The sequence below is a fragment of the Pan troglodytes genome, chromosome 19 (genome assembly GCF_028858775.2).
Source record: "Pan troglodytes isolate AG18354 chromosome 19, NHGRI_mPanTro3-v2.0_pri, whole genome shotgun sequence".
Classification (NCBI taxonomy): Eukaryota; Metazoa; Chordata; class Mammalia; order Primates; family Hominidae; genus Pan; species Pan troglodytes.
Window position 1 is genome coordinate 47656549 of NC_072417.2, and position 17092 is coordinate 47673640.

A 17092-nucleotide genomic window follows, 5' to 3' on the forward strand; every position below is an offset into this window, starting at 1 on the left:
TCAAGCAATTCTCCCTGCCTCAGGCTCCCGAGTAGCTGGGATTACAGGCGCCGGCCACCACGCTTGGCTAATTTTTGCATTTTTTAGTAGAGACGGGGTTTCGTCATGTTGGCCAGGCTGGTCTCGTACTCCTGACCTCAAGTGATCCGCCCACCTCAGCCTCCCAAAGTGCTGGGATTACAGGCGTGAAACACTGCGCCCGGCCGGTTTTGTTTTTTAATAAGTAACCAAGCCTGCATTCTAACCAATAAACTCATTCTATTAAAACACGCCTGTGGTGCCCAGGGCCAGCAGGTTGTCTCATGTCAGGTTCTCCCAGAAGCCGAGCCTGAGAGCAGGATTCAGGTGCAAATGTTTCCCTAGGGAGTTTCTCCCAGCTGAAACCAGCGAGGGAGCCAGGGAAAAAGGAGAAGACAAGCAAGGGTTTCTTCAATTTCCATCCCTGCCGTGGCCTGAACCCAAGGGAGCTCTGCAGCACAAATTATGCCTCTGAGTTTGTCCTGCCTTAAGGCAAAGGGCTAGGCTTTCCTGCTGCATACTTCCCTGAAGCAGGTTTGAGATGCAAGGGTTAGCAGCACAGCACAGAGCAGGCGGGGAGCTGGCTTGTCCCAGTAAGGAGGTCTGTAGGCTCTGGTCAAGGCACCAACATTACTCTATGCCCAGGAGTCCCAGACTCTTCGCAGCAGCTTTCCAGGCCCTCTGTGATTTCCACAACTGTCATCCTCCTCCACCCACCTCAGTCCACCTCCTCACACCTTGGCCTAACAAGATGAATGAGTGACAGCCCCACGAACACTTCCCCAGGACCTTCAACCGGGAGTGCAATACCCCCACCCCAGCAGCCTTCGTCCCCAGGACCTCCAACCAGGCACACTAACGCCCAGGCCTTCATCCTCTGCCTCCCGGAAATTTCTGGCAGACACCACAAGACCTGGGATAGGACTGCTTAGCAAAGCATGCTGGCATTTGCCCAGAGAGGGTGTCAGGTCCCAGCCATGGGACTGAGAACGTGGAGAAGCAGAGAGGTGCAGTGACTTGCCCAGGGCCACACAGCTAACAGGAGGGAGAAGCTGAGATGGTGAGGAGAGGAGAAAGCAGTGCCACAGAGAAGTCTAAAGGTGCGAGAGAAGCTGGGGGAAGTAGACCTCAGACTGTGGGGAAACCACCAGCGCTGGTGTGGAGGGCGTGGTCCAGTGGGGCAGCAAGGATCCCTGTAACATCAGGCGTCATTTGCCGAGCACTTCGTCGTCAGGTCCTGTTCTCTCCACCGTGATTCCCAGAGGCACTGTCTCCTTGGGTTCTCCCAGTACACTCTCAGACACTGAGAAGCTTTGGACTCAAGTAAATCCTAGGAAATACCCATAGGGAAGTGGAGAAGTGAGACAGGGAAGAGCCAACCAAGGCCATGTCGTCAACAGAGCTACCGCTGGGTGCAACTGGAGCTCCATCCCTTGGAGATGGCGCAGGATATACACTTCCAGGTCTCCTCTCTCGGCTGGACGGACGCTCCTGAGGAACACCAGCCTCAGCTGGCTGGCTTTGCACTCATGCAAGCAACTTTGACCCCTCCGCTCCACTTCACAGCAACCAAACCGTGAGGGACGTGGTGACTCACTGAAAGTCATCCACAGACAGAAGGGACCAAGTGGGCCCCAGGAGGGGGTCTGGGTACCTGGCCAGGCTCTGCCCTAGCTCCAATCAGGGCTCCAGGACTCCAAGATGGCAGATCTGTGCCCACTTACAAGCACAGCCTGTGAAATCTCAGAGTCCCAGGACAGATGCCTCCAGCCTCCTAGCCCAAGGTTTAAGGGCAAGCCCAGCTCTGCCATGGATGTGCATCCTGAGGGACCCCACAGGGACAGATTGTAGTTGAAGGCAACTATAGGAAGCAGAATAAACTTGGGTTTGGCCCAAGAGGGGGCAGTGGAGGCAGGGACCAGGGGGACAGCATTATTCATGGAGTACCTACTGTGTGCCAGCCTGTTCCATGCTGCAGGGTTCTGTTGAAACCACCTGCAATCCTGCCAGATCCTGCCCCAATTTGCAGATGAGGAAACTGAGTCTCTGAGAGGTGCAGTGACATCTTCAAGGTCATACAACCTGGGGTGAAAGTGTCAAATTCAAGGTTGTCTGACCCAAGGGCTGGGGACAGTGGGGGCTGAAGAGGCACGGAGTAGGGCTTTGAGGGCAAACAGGTGTGATCTTGCTGCTGCTGTTGTTCTTAATGCAATCAGATGATATCTCTCCCCGGCTCACAGCCCTCCAGTGACTTTTGCCCTGAATATGAAGTTCAGCCTCTCTGCCATGGCCTGCAGGGCCCGTGCCATCTGTCTTTCAACCCCTTGGTCTCTTGGGTGGCACAAAATCCCTGTCTGCCCCAGGGGCTTTTAAATTCAAATGTAAAAAATTTAATTAATTAAATGTAATCATTTAATGGTAATTAAGCTTAACTAGTTTAAATGACTTTGCTAATTAACTTAGAGTTCACTGCTTCTCCTTAGGGAGTGATCATGGGGTGATGCTGGAAGAATGGGGGGAGCACAGCTTTCCGTGAAGGTGAGTGCCTCCTCCCTGCCTGACACCGTGGCTGAGCAGGTCCAGGTCTGTCTGAGCCCTGCTACAGCTCTGGTTCTAGAACACAACGTGGCACATAGAAGGTGCTCAGATAACACGTGCCATGGGCCAAGCCCTGTGGAGAACAACCCAGATAAGACCCTGCTGTCAAGTTCATGCTGTGCCTCCTTTTCCTTGGATGTTGTGGGAATAGGGAGCCATGGAGGGTTTGGGAGGCAGACAAGGAAAGAATTTCCTAGGCTAGTTCACAGAGCAACTCCCCCATCCCCAACCAGAGCTTGCAGCTGCTGCTGCCTCCCCAGGCCTCCCCAACTCAAGTCCCCAATAAGGCTGGCCCAGAACAGGAATAGAGCAGCCCACGGCTTCTGCGAGGACAGAGTGGGTGGCTGCAGCTAAACCTGGCTTGGCAGGTGGCTCACTGGGGCTGGGCAGAGCCTCAGCTGGGGGTAGGGACTAGGGGCAGGACGCCTGGGTTTCTGGGCTTCCCTGGCTCTGCCTCACTCTCTGGTGGCCTCAGGAGGGGTCAGAGCCTCACTGAGCCTCTGTAACCTCCAGGAGAAGCCGGCTGCCCTGGGCGTGAAGATACACAAGCTCTGATAAACATAGTACAGCCAATGTATATATAGACCCTCCCACCTGGTTTCCAAAAGGATTTGCAACAGCTTTCACAAGAGGCGAAGAAATGAGCATTGAGAGTGAGCCAGGGTTTACACATGGGCCCCTCACGTCACAGGCCTGGGGAACTAGAACAGGGAAAAGAAGATGGAGCCCAGATCCCTCCAGGAATCGCATCTGTATGGGAGTGAGCTCCCCATCGGGGCAGGTATGCAAGCAGAGGCCAGCAGGCCTTGGTGGGGGTGTGGTCAAGGGGATTGGTGCATCAGGGAGAGGTGTGGTCAGATGCGAAGCCCCTGTTGGAAGATGAGGTGACTGGTCCTGCCTGCCCACCACAGCCCCTGCCCACAGGGAAACCAGGATGAGATAATGCTGGTGTTGGGGGCCTGTATTCATCTGTTTCATTGTTGCTATAACAAAATACCACAAACTGGATGATTTCTTCTTCTTTATTCTTTTTTTAAATTGAGACAGGGTCTCAATCTGTCACCTAGGCTGGAGTGCAGTGGCAATCACCGCTCATTGCAGCCTCGAACTCCTGGGCTCAGGCAATCCTCCCACTTCAGCTCCTGGAGTAGCTGGGACTACAGACATGCACCACCACACCTGGCTTTTTTGTACAGATGAGGTGTTGCTATGTTGCCCCAGCTGGTCGTGAGCTCCTGGCCTCAAGCGATCCGCCTGCCTTGGCCTCCCCAAATGCTGGGATTACAAGTGTGAGCCATGTGCCCAGCCCAGACTGGGTACTTTCTAAACAACACAAATTTCTCAGGGTTCTGGAGGCTGGGAAATCAAGATCCAGGCCGGCATCTGACAAGGCCTCCCTGCTGTGTCCTCCCATGGCAGAAGGAAGGCCGAAAGGCAAGAGAGTGCTGGAGGCAGCAGGGGAGGGCAAAACGCCCTTTTATTACAACCAACCCCCTCGGTAACTAACCCACTGGGAGATGGCTGGCAGCATTCATCCATTCAGGAGGGCAGGCCCCCAGGACCTAATCCTGCTGTGAGGCCCCACCTCCCAACACAGCAGCTTGGGGGACATATTCAATCCTTGTGGCCCCTGCCGATTCCCTGGGGGAAGAGGGACTTGACCACAGTTTCGGGGCTGCTGCAGCCTGAGCCGCCAGGTGGGCAGCACGGGCCTCCTAGGGCTCTGCCCTCAGAAGCAGAGCTCGGCCCCGAGGGAGGGCATGGGAACGGGAGCGCAGCCGGGACGCTAACCCCCGGCATGGGTGCTGCCCGTTGTTTGACTTGGAGCTCCTGGGTTCCCTTCTCTGAGGTGCAGAGTCCTCAGCCAGCACAACGCGCCTATCGGCTCAGTATCGGCTCGCTCCTGGAAAGCCTTCCCAGAGCAGACCCCCGGAATAAATGGAATGGCAGCACCGTCCCCAGACCACCTCCCGCACAGCCCTGCTGCCTGCTGCCTGCGCTGGGCCTTGCGGCAGCCTTCCTGCACCTGCCCTGTCTCCTGTGAGCAAGGCCGGCTCCTCCTGGTCTTGCTGGGGAGGCGGCCAGTGGGCAAGAATGAAAATAAATAAATGTGAAGAAAGTGCAGCAGGACAAGGGTGGTCAGGGAGGCATCTGAGCAGACCCCTAAGAGGGAGCACATCCGGGGAAGAGCGTTCCGGAAGGAGAACAAGACAGCTTGTGCAGAGGCCCTGCACCGCCAGGCTCGGGGTGAAGCGCAGGGAGCCAGGCACAGGGTACAGGGGAGGCAGGGGTGGGCGCCCGGGGTGGGGCACTGTGGACCATGAGGAGGCCCCCACCGAAGACGGGAGCTGCAGCAGGGATCTGGAGGAGAGGCTTCCCGCCCTGGCCTCTAGAAGGGAATTCACCAAATCCTCCCTCCGCAGCCTCCCTGCTCCTGAGCAGGCCTGTCTGCTGCATTTTTTTCTTTTTTCTTTTCTTTTTTTTTTTTTTTTTTTTTTTTTTTTTTTTGAGACGGAGTGTCACTCTGCCCCCCAGGCTGGAGTGTAGCACCTCGATCTCAGCTCACTGCAACCTCTGCCTCCCAGGTTCAAGCGATTCTCTTGCCTCAGCCTCCCAGATAGCTTGGATTACAGACGTGCGCCACCATGCCCGTCTAATTTTTGTATTTTTTTAAGTAGAGACGCAGTTTCACCATCTTGGCCAGGCTGGTCTCGAACTCCTGACCTCAGGTGATCCACCTACCTCGGCCTCCCAAAGTGCTGGGATTACAGGCGTGAGCCAACACGCCCGGCCTGTCTGCTGCAGTTTTAATGCTGCCTGATGAGGAGGCTCTCACGGCTGTAATTGAACAAAGTCTACATGCCCCTGCCATCTCCCAGTCCAGAGACTCATTAATCCCGGGCCTGGAAGAGGCGCCTGCCCGGACCCTGCTGCCTGACAGGAAATGCGGGCGTCCGGCCTCGGGGGAGGGGGGGCGGCCGCTCCCCATCCTCATTCCCCCACCTCAGGGACAGGGAACAGGGGAGAGGGGCCCTGCCGCTTGAGACCTCCACTGGTAGTATAAACTGTCAAGGGCCTGGGCTTTGTAAATGTTAGTGATCTGTACTGGCTTCCCCACTCTGATGGCTGGACACGCTCTGTAAAAGCCAAAGGATCCCATAAATGGCAAGGGAACTGCAAACGACTGGGGCTGCAGTCGTGCGCGGAGAAGCCTGCTCTCTGTGAAGGGCTGCGGCATCCAGCCAGGCCTGCGGCGTCCAGCCAGGCCTGCGAGCCGCGAGGGGCGCGGTGGGCTGCGCGGCGCTGGGTAACTAAAGGAGCGCGCACGGTAAATCTCTAGGCGTTGGGTCTGCTGCTGTCTGCAGGCTGCAGAGTCCCCGGAAGCCCCGAGGGCCGGGCCAGGGGGTGCACACGGGCGGGACAGCCGCAGAGGCCGAGAACTGGGCTGACGCGTGGCAAGCCCGCGGCCTCCAGCTGCGCCGAGGACGCACGAGGACGCGGACGGGCGCTCGGGGCCGGGCGGGGCTCCAGGACACGCGGTTGAAGCCGAGCTCTACCGCCCCCTGGCGGCTACAGGAAACAGAGCCTGGGGCCGCGCCCCGGCAAGGGATTCATTCCCTTCCTCCCCCCTTCCCTCCCTCCCTCATTCATTCTTTCATGTGTTCATTCAGCAGAAGCCGAGCGCTCCCTCGGTGTCGGCAGCATTCTCAGCGCTGACGACACAACAGTGACAAGTCAGGTCTCGGCCAGGATAACCCAGGATAATAAGCTAGATTGGCTGGGCCTAGTGGGCGGAGGCTATTTGAGCCAGAGTGGTCCTGGAAGACCTCGCTGAGGAGGTGACATGGGAGACCGGGATGGGGTTGGGGGGAGCCAGCCACAGGAAGACGGGGGAGGGGTGTTCTACGCAGAGGGGACAGCCAGTGCAAAAGCCCTGGGGTGAAAACAAATCTTCATGATTGAAGGATGGAGAGAGGGAGACAACAGCTCCCAGGAACTGTTAGCCCCTGTGCCAGGGAAGGGTTAGTGGGCAGAGACCTGTCCCAGACTGGGGCTGGAGGACAGGAGGAGTGCAGACAGACCCCATGGGGACCCTCCTCCTGGGAACACACCCTAAGCTTCCTCAGAGGACCACAGAGACCCTGCTCTCAGACCTTGAGCTGTAGTGGGCAGAGTCCCCTCATGCCTGACCTGACCTGAGCTGTCACACCCACCCTCCTGGCCTGGGGATGAATTCGACTCCTTCCCAGCTGGTAAGAGCCAGTCCTGGGACTTCAGGAGTACCCTGGGCATGGTGTGCCGAGCTCTTGGAGTCCCTGGGTCCTGACTGGTCCCCATGAGGGGGTGAACCTGAGAACGATGAACAGCCAAGGTGGATGCAAGTCCTTCAGGCCATCAGCTGAACTTTGAACCTAACGGTACCTGAAGCTGAGCACACCCGGCTTACGTGAGCAAATTCCCTGCTGCCCCAGCCATGCTGCCAGCGTCACAGGGCCAGACTGCAGGGCGCCTTCATCAGGCTGCCCCTACTCCCCTCAGAGCCTTCTCTGGAGCCCACCACCTGTCCCCAAGTCTGTTTTTCTGTCTTATAAGCTGTGTGGCTTTGGGTAAGTGATGTCAGCTCTCAGGGTCTGTTGTTCCCATCTGTAAACTGGAGGTCATGTAACCTCCATGAGGTTACCGTGTCCAGCCCAGGCACAGTGTGCGGGGTGCTCGCTGCTCTGTGACCTGGCTGTCATCACTACTTCAGGACAGTGGGATGGGTGGCCGCCACCAGCAGACTGGACCTGTGTGTTCGCTGCTCTGTCCAGTGTCAGTACAGGGCCTGGTGCCTGGATGATCACAGGATGTTACCTCGTCACAGCCCTCTGGGGGCCTCTGTGTCCTCAGATGTAGAAGGGCCTGGTAGGTTGGCAGTCCTCCCTCCCCTGAGCACGACACCCTGCCCCTGGCCCAGAGACAAGGGTCCCTTGAAGGGCCACAACCTTCCCCAAGTAAGAGGGGGGCTCACAGGTGTCATACACAATCTCACACAACCTTTAGTCCTTTTTTTTTTTTTTAATTAAAACAGCAACCAGGTAACTGCCCCAACCCATCAGGGAAAGGACCCGGGATGGGCAGTCGTTTTTTCAAAAAAATATATTTTCTTTTTTTAAAAACAACACCAAAGCAAACCCATAGCCCCTGTCAAGCCAGTCCTCAGGGAGAGTGAGCTGGAAGGCTCCCTCTGCACTTCTCTGAGCAGAGACCTTGGGCCCCTCCCACTGGACCCCAGCCTGAGCAGAGGGCAAGGCTCTGCCTGCTGGTACCCTAGGGGGTGGGGGAGAAGCGATCAGCTCCAAACCATGCAAGAAAAATAAGCCAAACCCATAAAGCAAAAGAAAAAATCAACAGAGGATAAATTAAAAAAAAAAACGAAAGGTGAATGACACCGATAACGGTGGCGGGCAGGACTGGGTGAGCCAGTGTGCCCTGCAGAGGCCCTGTTTGCCAGTGCCAGGGGAAGGCCTTGGGTGGCTCATGGCATCTCCCTCATGGGAGTCTTGGGGTATTCACACAACTCATCCCCTCTTGTGTACCCCGCACCAAAGCCGGGATAGAGGTGTGGCCACCCTGGGCCAAAGTGTGCAAAGTCCATTCAGTCGAGAGATTAAAAAAATATACAACTTGGATGGCATCCAGGCTGGGCAAGGCGGTGGCCCATCCACCCACGCACTGGCAGCCTGCTGTGCAGGGGCAGCAGCATCCACAGGGGGCATCCAGGCCCCCTCAGTCCAGGATCTCAGCAGCTGGAGACGGGTCCTAGGAGCAGCAGGGAGAGGCGCTGGTGGGGCCGACAAGGGCCTGGCCGGAAGCCCCAATGGTCTGCTTCTTTGGCACTTGGGACAAGTGGCTCACCACAGAGCCAGGTGGGAGCAGCCCCCTCAGTTCCTCCCAGATGCCCTGGGCCAGGATGGCAGTAGCTTATGGTGTGGGTGAGCACTGCCCCCGCAGATGGGGCTGTGGGGCTCTGGAGGGCCGGAGTGGGGTCCGAGGCCCAGCCCCTATGAGTCTTCTCCCAGGATCTCCTTCACGAAGGCAGCAATGTCCGTCTTCTTGGTTTTGTGCAAGGTGAAGAAGGGGTGCTCCTGGGGGTGACAGAAGGCACAGTCACCATGGAGGGGTAGCGGGAGGGAGAGGTGGCCACTCTTCCCCAACCAGCTCCAGCCCAAGTGTTCTCCTGACTGGCAAAATCCTACTCATCCTTCTAGGACCTCCACCCCCAGGAGGCCCTCCATGACTGTCACAGATGGCATTTGTGGCTCCTCCTCAGCTCTCCTGTGGTCACTCTCCAGCCACACTAACCTCCCTTTCCCCCCACACGTCAGGCCTCTGCCCATGCTGGACCTTCTGCTTGGGACAGCCTCTCCATCAGGAGATAACCCTTATTCATCCTTCCAGGCTCAGTTCAAATGGTACCTCCTCCATGAAGCCTTCCCTGATGCCACCCTTGGCCCCTCTGCCCCATTCTGTCACACACTGCCTGTGTACCCTTCCCAGGGCCTGGCATGCAGGAAGGAGGGAGGAGGGAGCCAGGTATGCAGGAGCAAACAAATGACCAAGCACCTAAAGGAGAGAACGTGGGGCCAGCCAGAGGAGCTACCCATCTGTGTGCAGGATGCAGCCCTCTCCCCAGAGCCCCACCCAGCCCCAGCCAGCCTGAAGAGCAGGGCAGGCACCTCCCGCCCATACTCACCATCAGCTCCAGGTAGCTCATACGCTCTGCGGGGTTCTTCCTCAGGCTAGGAGAGAATAGTACAGCTGTGGCCTGGCTGGCAGGGAGGAAGGAAGCCCAGCCCCCAAGGGCCAGCCAAACCACCCCAGGATTGCCCCAGACCTAGCAGCAGGGGACACGTGCACCCAGGGAAGAAGGGACAGGACTGTCTAGGGCTTCTTCCAGGGTGGAGGGGCATTCATAGGAGCAAACTAGAGACTTGCAGCGAGTTTCTCTGGCTCTTGGGGTCCTGGTTTTCTTGTCTGCATAGTGACCTAGGAATTTCCATATCAACACCAAAATGGGGCTGCAATGCTCTACCTAACAGTCACACACTTGGTATCCTCAATCAGGAGAGAAACTCCTTATCATGGGTTCTGGGAGAGGTTAGTCCACAATTAAAGGGGTCAGACTGACTAGGGACTCTGCTGGGCTCCTCTGTTGCTGCTTATGGTCAACAATAAAAGTGCGGGGACCATGGGTGTGAGCCACCGCACCCGGCCGCTTCTTCCTTACCCAATTCTTGCTCTATCTAATTATGGTCAGAGAAGTTGCCCTCTTCCTTATTCCTTCTGTAACCTCAAACATGATTTTTTTTTTTTTTTTTTTGAGACAGTCTCGCTCTGTCGCCCACGCTGGAGTGCAATGGCATGATCTCAGCTCAGGCTCACTGCAACCTCTGGCTCCCGGGTTCAAGCGACTCTCCTGCTTCAGCCTCCTGAGTAGCTGGGATTACAGGCATGCGCCACCACGCCCGGCTAATTTTCCTATTTTTAGTAGAGTCGGGGTTTCACCATGTTGGTCAGGCTGGTCTCAAACTCCTGACCTCGGGATCCACCTGCCTCGGCCTCCCAAAGTGCTGGGATTACAGGCGTGAGCCACCGCACCCGGCCTCTCAAACATGATTTTTATAAGGTTCCTATGGGGCATTCTTTAATTTGGTACAAAGTTCTAGATATCAATAAAAGCAAACTTGTTTTTTGTGTTCAAATTTTCCATATACTTTGTTCTCTTTTTCAGTCTATCTGATTTGTCCACTTCTGGAAGAACTGTATTAAAATCTCCCACCAAGACCATCGTTTTGTCAAATGCTCCTCATGCTCCAGCTGTTTCTGCCTTACATATTTGGACGCCAAGTCATCTGGGGGTTTATTTGCCAAAGGAATAAAGGAACAGGGCCCAGGAAGGTGCAGGGATCTGGCCAGGGAGGGGCAGTGGCAGGCACTCAGCAGCACCCAAGACTCACCACTGAGCAGTGAAGTCCACAAACTCGGGGGAGAAACGGTCGGCTGGGAGCTGGGGGGATGGCTCCTCCACCACCTGCTTCAGCTGCTGGAACGGGGTCCCCCAGGACTCGTAAGGGAACCGCAGGATGGCCATCTCAATCTGCAGCAGGGAAAAGGGGGTCAGAGGCCCCGGCCCCAGATACAACCACGCTCTGCACCCAGGAGCGAGGGTTGGGGGCTCCCACCCATCCTGGTACCAGAGCCAGGCATCAAAGCTGCACAGCTGATCTCCCTACCACATCCCAGCAGAACAAAGGCGAGAAAGCTGGGGATGCCAGCTCTTAGCTCCTCCGACCCAGCCAGCAGGACCCAGCTCAGGAAGCAGATTCAGCCCACACCGGGACTGGTGGGACCATCATTGGGTTTTCAGAAAACCTGAATTCTGAAGATTTTACAAAACAATGCAGGTTCCAGCTGCTCTGGAAAAATCTGAGGAGCTGGCAACCTTGGGCCGTAGCCTCATGAGCCAGGTGGGCAGGTCGCAGGTGGTCACAGCCAATCCCCTTCCTAACATCTGACCATCTCAGACTTCAGCATCTGCTGTCATTAATTTGGGCTGCTGTTTTCACAGAGGAGGCACATGGGAAATGCTACACACACACACACACACACACACACACACACACAAACACACACAGCTGTCTCCAAGGCCGCGGACAGAGTGTGAGACCATGAGGCTGCTTCACCTCTGCACCCGTGAGCCTGAAGCCTCATCTTCTGCAGGGCCCCAGCAGTTTCCCTCCTAGACAAGTGGCCTGTGTGGCCACATGTGCCCTGCTGGATCCAGATTTCCTGTGGGTGACATCGGGCCGGTGGGTCTCTGTCCTCGCTCCAAGCTCCCAGCCCTGTGGTTGGCAGGAAGTCATCATGGAAGGGACGGACTAGCTAGCTTACAACCAACTCTGGGCTCCAATCATGATGACTGGATGGAAAAAACAAGTCATGTCAGCTCTGGCCCCGGCCTGGAAGAACAGAGAATTCCGAGGCTCCAGCACAAGGGCCCTCACTGCCGGCCGTCATCACCATGATGAACGGAAGAGACCTCAGCACAAACACTTGGCGCTGGCAACTGGAGCCCAGACAAGACCCTAAGGACTGTGCTGAGACTGTGCCTCCCATCAGGCTAGAGGCCCTTTCCAGCTCAAACACACCCACACAGGCAGGGCCCACTGCGTGTGTGTGCATGTGTGCATGCGTGTTCACAGGACAAAACCGTACCGATTTGGGGGGCTTTTCTCTTAGAATTTTCACTGACTGCAATATGTAGAGCAAGTACCCCATACGAGCTGCAGGAGAAGGACCAGCGGCCATGAGAGTTATAATTAGAAAAGCAGAAGTGTCCAAACCTTCAACCTCGTACTCCTTTATTTTTTCTAAAGAGCTCAAAAAATGAAAAACAACAAAAATAGCCTCCGGGCACGAAGATGTGCCATATGGTGTTATCTGCCAGGAAATACTAAGAAACAGCCTGAATGTCCAGCGCCAGGGGCCGGCCCCACCATGGGGGCGGAGACCCAGCCAGGACCATAGTCGCACCCCTGTGACTCCCCAGCGACAACACTAACAGGCCAGCACCCAGTCAGCACTTGCTCCTGGCCAAGGGCCATCCCCGGCATGACCCCTGTCTGTTCTGGGTGATTCCCACTGGCATCCTGAGGCTTGTGCAGTGAGTGGGAAAAAGCCAACGCCAAGAGAGCTCTGGGGCCCTTGCAGGATGGGGGGAGGCCGAGGCCAGAGCCCCACCCAGGGGGAATCTCCCGACTCTGTTTCACCAGTCACTCCCCCAGGATGGCTGAGAATTTGAAATGGAAGGAAAACATCAGGAACAAGGGAAACATCCCACATCAGCAGACAGGGTGACTGAATGGTGGCAGATGGTTATGGAGTCTTTGGAAGGGATACATACAGGAGTCTATTATAATTTAGAGAAATTGGCCAGGTGCGGTGGCTCACACCTATAATCCAAGCACTTTGGGAGGCCGAGGCAGGCAGATCACTTGAGGTCGGGGGTTCGAGACCAGTCTGACCAACATGGAGAAACCCCATCTCTACTAAAAATACAAAATTAGCTGGATGTGGTGGTGCACACCTGTAATCCCAGCTACTTGGGAGATTGAGTGAGGCAGGAGAATCACTTGAACCTAGGAGGCAGAGGTTGTGGTGAGCCGAGATTGCACCACTGCACTCCAGCCTGGGCACCAAGAGCAAAACTACGTCTAAAAAAAAAAAACAAAAAAAACAAAAAACAAAAAAAAAACAGAGAGAGAGAGAAATATGAACAACATGTAATGCTACAAAATTTTTTTTAAAAAGTTTTTTAAAAAGAAGCATTATGAGGCCAGGCGCAGTGGCTCACACCTGTAATCCCAGCACTTTGGAAGGCCAAGGTGGGTGGATCACGAGTTTGAGACCTGCCTAGCCAATATGGTGAAACCCCATCTCTACTAAAAATACAAAAATTAGCCAGGCATGGTGGCGCACGCCTGTAGTCCCAGCTACTCGGGAGCCTGAGGCAGGAGAATCACTTGAACCTGGGAGGCGGAGGTTGCAGTAAGCCGAGATCGCACCACTGCGCTCCAGCATGGGTGACAGAGCGAGGCTCTGTTTCAACAACAAAAAAGAGAAGCATTACATATTGTTTGTATTTCTCTAAATTTTAATAAAACATATTTTATTATATGTAATATAATAAAAATATTATATATATAATATAATGCACAATGTTGGCACTGAAATGGGGTAAGAGGTATCTCTAGGTAGAATAACTACAGTCATTTTCCCCTTACTGTGCCTCTATTTTTATGTTAGGTTTCCACTACTTTTGTAACTTGTGAGAGAAAAACCTAACCTGTGCCTAAAGTGACCACCTCCGCCTCCCACTGTGTGCGCCTGCCAATCCTCCATTAAGCCGGGAGCATTCCCTGCCCTTGAACCTGGGCTGGCCTGTGACTCGCTGACCAACACAATGAGGCAGAAGTGATGCTGTGCCAGTTCCAGGCCTAGCACTTCAGAGAACTTCCTTTTAGATGCCAGCCATCATGAAAGAACTCCAACTCTGCTGACACTGCCATGCTCTGAAGCCCAGGGAGCAGGCCAATGTGAGTAAGTTGCATGGAGAGGCCAGGCAGAGGAGGCCCATGTTTGTGAGGCCGTCTTGGGCCTTCCAGACCAGCCCAGCCCAGCCATGACCCCAGCCAATCCCAGGTACAGCAGAAGAGCCACCCAGCTGAGCCCAGCCACAGTGGTGGAAACACGAGAAATAAGAAACCGCTGCTTGTTTGGGTCACTAGGTTCTGGGGTGGTTTGCTATGCAATATTTGATAACTGAAATATACACTTAGCACACACTTGTCCAAGTTCCACCAGCCATATCAGAAGGCCACTAGCCATGGTGGCCCCAACAATCATGATGGATGGACAACTGGAAGGGAGACAGGGAGATGGGGAAGGGACATAGGGTGTGTGTATGTGTGAGGTAGTCATGAGCGGGGTCTCTAATATCCAACCAGTTCTGTGCAGTCTAAATACAGCAAGAACTTGTCCTTTGCATCAAACTTAGGACTTGGAAAACTGTTATTGCAGATACAGCACCTGCCTTCAGGCTGAATATTCCTCTCCACCTCAAAAAAAAAATTTTTAATTGAAAAATTACATGTCACCAGTTAAAGAAAATTGAAGGTATGGCCCAGTCCCACCTCTCTGACAAAATTATTTCGACTTTGAGTCTTTCCCAGTCACTGTCTACAGATACACTATTTATAAAGTTACAGCCACAGGCCAGGCGCAGTGGCTCAAGGCTGGGCGTGGTGGTTCATGCCTGTAATCCCAACACTTTGGGAGGCTGAGGCAGGTGGATCACCTGAGGTCAGGAGTTCGAGACCAGCCTGGCCAACATGGCAAAACCCTGTCTCTACTAAAAATACAAAAATTAGCCGGGCATGGTGGCAAATGCCTGTAATCCTAGCTACTTGAGAGGCTGAGGCAAGAGAATTGCTTGAACCTGGGAGGCGGAGGTTGCAGTGAACTGAGATTGTGCCATTGCATTCTAGCCTGGTCGACAGTGAGACTCCCTCAAAAAAAAAAGGCCAGGCACAGTGGCTCACCCCTGTAATCCTAACACTTTGGGAGGCAGAGGCAGTCAGATCACCTGAGGTCAGGAGCTTGAGACCAGCCTGGCCAACATGGTGAAACCCTGTCTCTTCTAAAAATACAAAAATTTGCCAGGTGTGGTGGCTCACACCTATAATCCCAGCTACTGGGGAGGCTGAGACAGGAGAATTGCCTGAACGCGAGAGGCAGAGGTTGCAGTGAGCTGAGATCATGCCATTGCACTCCAGGCTAGGCAACAGAGTGCAACTCCATCTCAAAAAAAAAAGATAGCTGGGCATGGTGGCACGAGCCTGTAATCCCAGTTACTCAGGAGGCTGAGACAGGAGAATCACTTGAACCTAGGAGGCGGAGGTTGCAGTAAGCCGAGATCGTCCCACTGCACTCCAGCCTGGGCAACAGAGTGAGACTCCATCTCAAAAAAATAAAAATGAAAAATAAATAAAGTTATAACCACATGATGATGATAACAATGGTAGCAGCAACACCAGTAAAACCCACAACACCTGCGTCAACTCTCTACCCACCAGACATTTCTCTTCCCTCGCTCCCAACCCTCCCTCCCTCTCCTCTGACCCGGCCACCCAGGCACACAGCAGGCACAGCCCCACCTCAGGGCCTTTGCACTTGCACCCCCTGGTCTACCCTGCCCTCAGGTCAGCAGGGGGCCCTCCTTGCAGAGGCCTCCGCATCTGCAACAGTGGCCTTTCACCTGTCCCCAGAGCCACCCCCACCTGCTCCACCCTTCTCCACCCCCGTGGCATAAAAAGGAATTTATTTGGTCTTTGTTCCTGGCATGGAGCTCCTAAAACCCTTGGAATTTCCTGAGTGACAGGAGTGGCTTTGTTATCCACAAGGAGCCTGAGTTTATGCTAATGAGGTGACTCAGGGTAAGGCCCCTAGACAGCCTCAGATGGGGCTGCTCCCCAGAAAACCCAGCTTGATTATAGAGGGTGGGAACTCTCAGCATCACCCGCCAACTGATGCTGAGAGGAGGGGGGCCTGGAGACTGTGCTCTATAAAAACTTTCAGTGGGTGCGGTAGCTTGTGCCTATAATCCCAGCACTTTGGGAGGCCAAGGTAGACAGATTGCTTGAGCCCAGGATTTCAAGACCAGCCTGGGCAACATAGTGAGACCCCTTTTCTACAAAACATTTAAAAAGTAGCTGGGCATAGGGGCACACACCTGTAGTTCCAGCTACTCAGGAGACTGAGGTAGGGGGATGGCTTGAGCCTGGGAGTTCAAGGCTGCAGTGAGCTGCGATGATACCACTGCACTCCAGCCTGAGCAACAGAGTGAGACCCTCTCTCACAAAAAACCTCTCCATGTGAGGCTGGGCGTGGTGGCTCATGCCTGTAATCCCAGCACTTTGCGAGTCTGAGGCGGGCAGATCACTTGAGGTCAGGAGTTCAAGACCAGCCTGGCCAACATGGCAAAACTCCATCTCCACTAAAAATACAAAAATCAGCTGGGCATGGTGGTGCCTGTAATCCCAGCTACTCGGGAGGCTGAGGCACAAGAATCGCTTGAACCCAGGAGGCAGAGGTTATGGTGAGCTGAGATTGTGCCACTGCACTCCAGCCTGGGTGACAAAGTGAGACTCTGTGTCAAAAACAACAAAATTCCATGAGCTTGAGAAGCCTGTAGGTTGGCAAGCACAGGGAGGTACCAGGAGGGTGCCAGGCCCTGAGAGGGCACGGCAGCTCTGCACCCCACACTCACACCCCTCCCCCGTGAGTCTCTTCCATCTGGTTGGCCCTGAGTTATATCCTTTCTGATAAACCAGTAAACACAAATAAAGTGTTTCCCTGAGTTTTGTGAGCCATTCTAGGAAATTATCAAACCTTAGGAGAGGGTCGTGGGGACCCCCAATTTGTAGCTGGTCAGTCCAGTAGCATGGGAGACCCGCTACTTCCAACTGGTGTGTGATGTTGGGGGCAGTCTGGTGGGACAGAGCCCTTAACCTGTGGGGTCTGTGCGAACTCCAGGTAGCATCAGAACCGAACAGAACTGCAGGGCACTGGGTGGGTATCTGGAGAATCCGAGAATGGGTTGCGGTGTTGGAAAACACCCCGCCAGCGCTTCTCACCACATCTTACTGATTTCATCTGACGGCCTCATCCCCAACACCAAACAGTCAAAGGGACTAGGGACAAGCAGGAATGTCCTGGGCCAGGCTTCCCTGGGCAGGGAAGGAGCTGATGCCCAGGACACTCCATTGGTCCCAAGCCACTCAACTGGCCAAGGCCACCAGCCTGAGCCCGACCTGCTGATGGCATCGTCCTTCCACGCATCTCCTGCACAGCTTCCTAGCCCTGGCTGGGGGAC

At 54.8% G+C, this 17092-nt stretch overlaps 1 protein-coding gene across 9 annotated transcripts in view; it reads right to left on the reverse strand.

The window, feature by feature from the left end:
• Positions 1-7654: 7654 nt before the first annotated feature.
• The window catches only part of LOC107972404 (dual specificity mitogen-activated protein kinase kinase 3), a 35991-nt gene continuing 26553 nt past the window's right edge, over positions 7655-17092 (reverse strand). For all 9 annotated transcript variants that reach the window (XR_010153245.1, XM_063799688.1, XM_024350413.3 and 6 more), the window contains 3 exons: positions 10617-10756; positions 9353-9398; positions 7655-8744 (listed from right to left, as the gene is read on the reverse strand). Coding sequence is in view for 8 of the 9 variants with exons in the window: in XM_063799688.1 (XP_063655758.1) it covers positions 8661-8744; positions 9353-9398; positions 10617-10756 (270 nt within the window). In the remaining variant the exon portion in view is untranslated. The remainder of the gene's footprint in view (positions 8745-9352; positions 9399-10616; positions 10757-17092) is intronic.